At 38.8% G+C, this 4,346-nt stretch overlaps 1 protein-coding gene across 1 annotated transcript in view; it reads right to left on the reverse strand.

Annotated features, from left to right (window-relative positions):
- Nucleotides 1-3,896, reverse strand: part of PAXIP1 (PAX interacting (with transcription-activation domain) protein 1) — a gene marked incomplete at both ends in the record, with an annotated part of 17,112 nt that extends 13,216 nt beyond the window's left edge. Inside the window, 2 exons of the mRNA XM_010145612.1 lie at nucleotides 28-459; nucleotides 3,252-3,896. Of these exons, the coding sequence (XP_010143914.1) occupies nucleotides 28-459; nucleotides 3,252-3,896 (1,077 nt within the window). The remainder of the gene's footprint in view (nucleotides 1-27; nucleotides 460-3,251) is intronic.
- Between the last annotated feature and the right edge of the window lie 450 nt (nucleotides 3,897-4,346).

Raw genomic sequence — 4,346 nt, forward strand, 5'->3', positions numbered from 1 at the left:
CCCTGGTGGAAATTGTTGCGGCGGTAGCTGCTGCTGCTGCAGCTGATGAAGTTGCTGCTGCAAAGCATGTTGCTGCTGGAACTGGAGCTGTTGCTGAGGACGGTGTAGCTGCTGCTGAGCGTGTAGCTGCTGCTGCGGAAACGGAAGCTGCTGCTGGGCAAACTGGTGCTGCTGATGAACTTGTTGCTGTTGTGAAAACTGATGAGGCTGTTGCTGTTGGAAAGACTGCTGGGAAATCTGGGGTTGCTGCTGCTGCTGTTGTAGCTGCATAAGTTGCTGAGGTTGAAGGTGTAGAAGAGGATGGTGCTGTTGCTGCTGTGCTTGATGTGACTGCTGTAATAAATGTGTCTCTGGTGTTAGTTTCACTTGACTAAACAGCACCGCGTTCGGATGTCCCTGTTGACTATGATTTACTTGTTGTTCTAAACTTTTTGTAGGTGCTGAAAGTGATTGTAATATCTAGAAAACAAAGATGAGTTTTGTGACCTTTTTGTTGTCATTCAGTTTTAAAAATATTTAACAAACTAATGGGAAAATACAATTCACAGAAGAACAGAACCCTTTGCTTAAAAACATTGTGAGCTAAACAGAAATCTTTTAATTTAATAGCAAAATGAAGAGAGAACTTAAACAGAAGAGCACAGAGCTACACGTGCTCCTAATATAAGGCAACACACAGTGTAGCAAAACTGAAGATTAAAACCCATCCCTATATTATTGAGATCTCCAATAGCATTGAATATCAACACGTGTAATTAATTACACTGATAACTCAATCAACTGTAATACTCATTTCACAATCCTGTTAGCCCAGTAAGTTCAAAGTTTAGTTCCACAGTCTTATTTTCTCTAACTTATAAATTGTTAATGATGCCTCTACTAATTATTGCTGTTTGAAACATGGGATCTTAATACGACCTTGCTTACTTTTGAACCAATTCAGGAATATTAATCTGAATCCCAAAGAAAAGCACTGATCTGCTGAGCACTAACCAACCCATGCTTAAGACTAACACATTTTAGGTTATACAGAGTGCTGAAGTAATTCTGGAGTTTAATTCCATTTTCAGATGTATAACTCACTGTTAAGGGAAAAATTATTTCACAATAAGCAGACAGAAGTTAACAAGTGAGTTTTTAATGCACCAGAAAAGGGAATATTAGGGAAATTCCTAATAGATTAGGATGGGTTCTACATATTCATTAAAATATTTTAATATAAACTACCTATTAAAAATTTGAAGGAGCAATAGGAAGCTCTAGAGTTGCCATTCATAAAGTCTTTTAAACATGCAATCAGCTTTGGTGAACCCTGCAAAGCTTGTTCCCTTCATCCATACTATTCCATCACATACAATACAAACTTCAGGGATGTGTGTGCACGTCACTAAAATACAAAGCCAATTAACTGTATCCTCGCGATGAGATGTCCATCAACTCTTCATCAAAGGTGGCTCAGGTGCTTTTTACAGTGCACTTCAAACCACCTCAGGTTTCAGGTCAGTAATTTTGATGATGTTGGTATAGCACATTTACACCACAATTATCAAGGATCATCCATCAGTAACATCTAGACAGCATCACAGTATAAACATTCAGTAACTACAAACAACATACACAAACCAAATGTTTCTGGTGCTCAGTATGAGGAGAGATCTTCATCCTGCTCTCACAGAAAGTCCCAAATGTAAAAATTACAGAAACTTCAGAATACTTCACTTTTACACCTTCGAAAAAAGGGGTAAAACTTCCAAAAGTATCCTAGGGCTATATTCAGAAAGTAACTTTGTATCTGCAAAATGCCTTATTATTACTGATTTTGCCATTCCACAAGGATGGCTGAGACGACTGAGGTTCAGACTAAACACTAATTTTCTAAGATTGTGCACCAAGACATGGAATCCACCCAAGACCAGCACCCAAGCAGGATACGACACACAGCATAACCTAGGCAGGGGGACGTTTTAAGGAAGAAGGTAGAATTGGTATTCCTCCCTGTAGGAGGCAGATTCGCAAGTCTCAGACGCAAAGCTCTTCTCCATATGTTGGAACTAGCACAGCAACCTACACCGCAGCCTGATATGGTACTTGAGACCAGCACCTGCTCACCATAGTCAAGTTCCCAGTCTACAGACTTATGGAGAACAAAGTCTAGTCATAACACGATACCATCAACTGCCCTGTAGCTCTATAAATACTACTTACAGAAAATACTTCCACAGGGACACCACTAAAGAGTACAACGACAGGGTTGTAGAAGATGTGGTGTTCAGACATGAAAGCATCAGCCAACTTAACCAGCACTGGCCAACCGACCAGGACGTTGGTGGTTCTGCTCACTCCTTACCCAGAAGTCTCAGTCCTTAAAAAATTCAAGGCACTGAGAAGAGGAATCTAACACTAGTTTTAAACGAAGCCTGTACTTCCATTTCATATTCAGAAGTCATACAGACAACAAAGAAAAAACATTTTTGAGTGACTCCGCTCTAAGTAATAGCTGTAAGCTTCTGTATTATTCAGGCACCTTTGAAAGTTTTACTATCAGATGAACATACAAATAAATGCAGCAATGCAATTACTTAAGTAATAGATACGTCTGACATTTAGCAGGACCTGCTTTGCTCATGTCCCCTTCCCAAGAACATCTAAAATTTCAATGCTGAAGTTATCTCAGTGCATGCTTACTATTTATTTTCTTCTAAAAATAAATTCAGTACAAAATCTGCAATTATTTCAACTATACGAGTGGCATAAGAACTTGTAAGTTAGGATTTCTGCATCCTGATCCTGACTGTACTTAATAACAACTTAATGATGTCCAGCAGAAAACCACAGTATAGAACTCAACCTACCATGAGAACAATCAATTTCACAGTTTTGTGTTTAGAGCACAAATAATTCCTTGCACCGAACAAAAACCTTGAAGGGTGTGAAATCAGGTTTCCTGAACTACCCAAAGATGCTAAATTAATTAATTATTTTCTTTTGCTCTTACCAGGAAAATCAATACTGAAACTCAAAACCATGCTATAGTTAAACACGTTTTTTCCAAATGCATTCTTACTTCTGTGAACCTGCTAGGAACAGTTACTTAGTACAGGAAGGTTACTAATTTGGCCACAACTTCTAAGTAAAGGGACCTTTTAATCCTTTGTGCATTTAAAGAACAACGAAAGGGAAGTGAAGTTCTTGGATACGATTGTTCCTAAGAACAAGTCCAATATGTTATAAATTGAAAAGCCAACACTTACATGTGCTACATTTGACGGTCTATTAATCTGCTGAATATCAGCACTATTAGTAATATTCCTTAACGTCCGCACAGCTGGACTCCACGTAGCCATCATTTCCTGTCGATCGGAACTTTGGGCACCTTGTACTGAAGTCATTAGATTGCCTCTCATATCTGGAGGCAAAATATTACCTGGCACTGGCGGGACATTGGCACATAAATTAATTAACCCAGAGTCTTTCCCTTGAGGCAATCTACGCTTTGCTGCGGAAGCCTGTGGGACTTCAGCTGGTGTCCAGTTCAAATTCCTTTCTTGCTTTTCTGGGGAGGAATCTGAAGAATCATCAAACATCAGTTCCCCTTTTGCCTTATCAGCAGTAGTAGATTTTGGTGAAAAAACTTGATCGCCCAAAGGTGATCCCTCTCGAGAAGATGCTGGGCTTGATAATTTTTCATCAGTACTAGCTTCATTTTGGGAATCTTGTTCTTCATTTTCTGCTTCTTCCTCCTCTTCTTCCTCCTCCTCTTCTTCTTCTTCGTATATATTTAAACGAGGATGATAAGGAATCTCTTCTTTTTTACTCTTATCAGCTATAGAATCCAGTACCCAGTCTGGTGTCACAATTTTAATGCTGTCCCGTTTACAAGCACATTCATATTTTTCCTAGGGAAAAAAATTAAAAAAAAAAAAGATTTTATTTAAGACAATGTCCCAAATACCTTTTTTGAGGGCAGGACTACAGCACGGGGAGGTAGATCACAAGAAGCTGTCCAATAACAGAAAGGGATCTCCCCAAGAACTAACAGGATGAACTACACTACTCTGCATAACCACTGGTTCCAAGAGATTAAAACAAAAACCTCCACAATTACAGTGTAGAAGGACTCAGAAAGCACAACTGCAGAAGATTTAAGTCTTCACTTGCAAAAACACCGCTACCCAAATTCTTCTCAAACCCAAGCACCAAAGGATTTGAAAATCATGAAACTCAATTCTGAAAAAGCCTTCAGAACTTCAGCAGCGAGGAATCACAGTCAGTATTAAGATGCAACTTATTTTTAGGTGGACATTAAGGTGAATATAAATACAATTATAATAATAAGTATAAATAAA

The sequence above is a fragment of the Buceros rhinoceros genome, unplaced genomic scaffold (genome assembly GCF_000710305.1).
Source record: "Buceros rhinoceros silvestris isolate BGI_N320 unplaced genomic scaffold, ASM71030v1 scaffold44261, whole genome shotgun sequence".
Classification (NCBI taxonomy): domain Eukaryota; kingdom Metazoa; phylum Chordata; class Aves; order Bucerotiformes; family Bucerotidae; genus Buceros; species Buceros rhinoceros.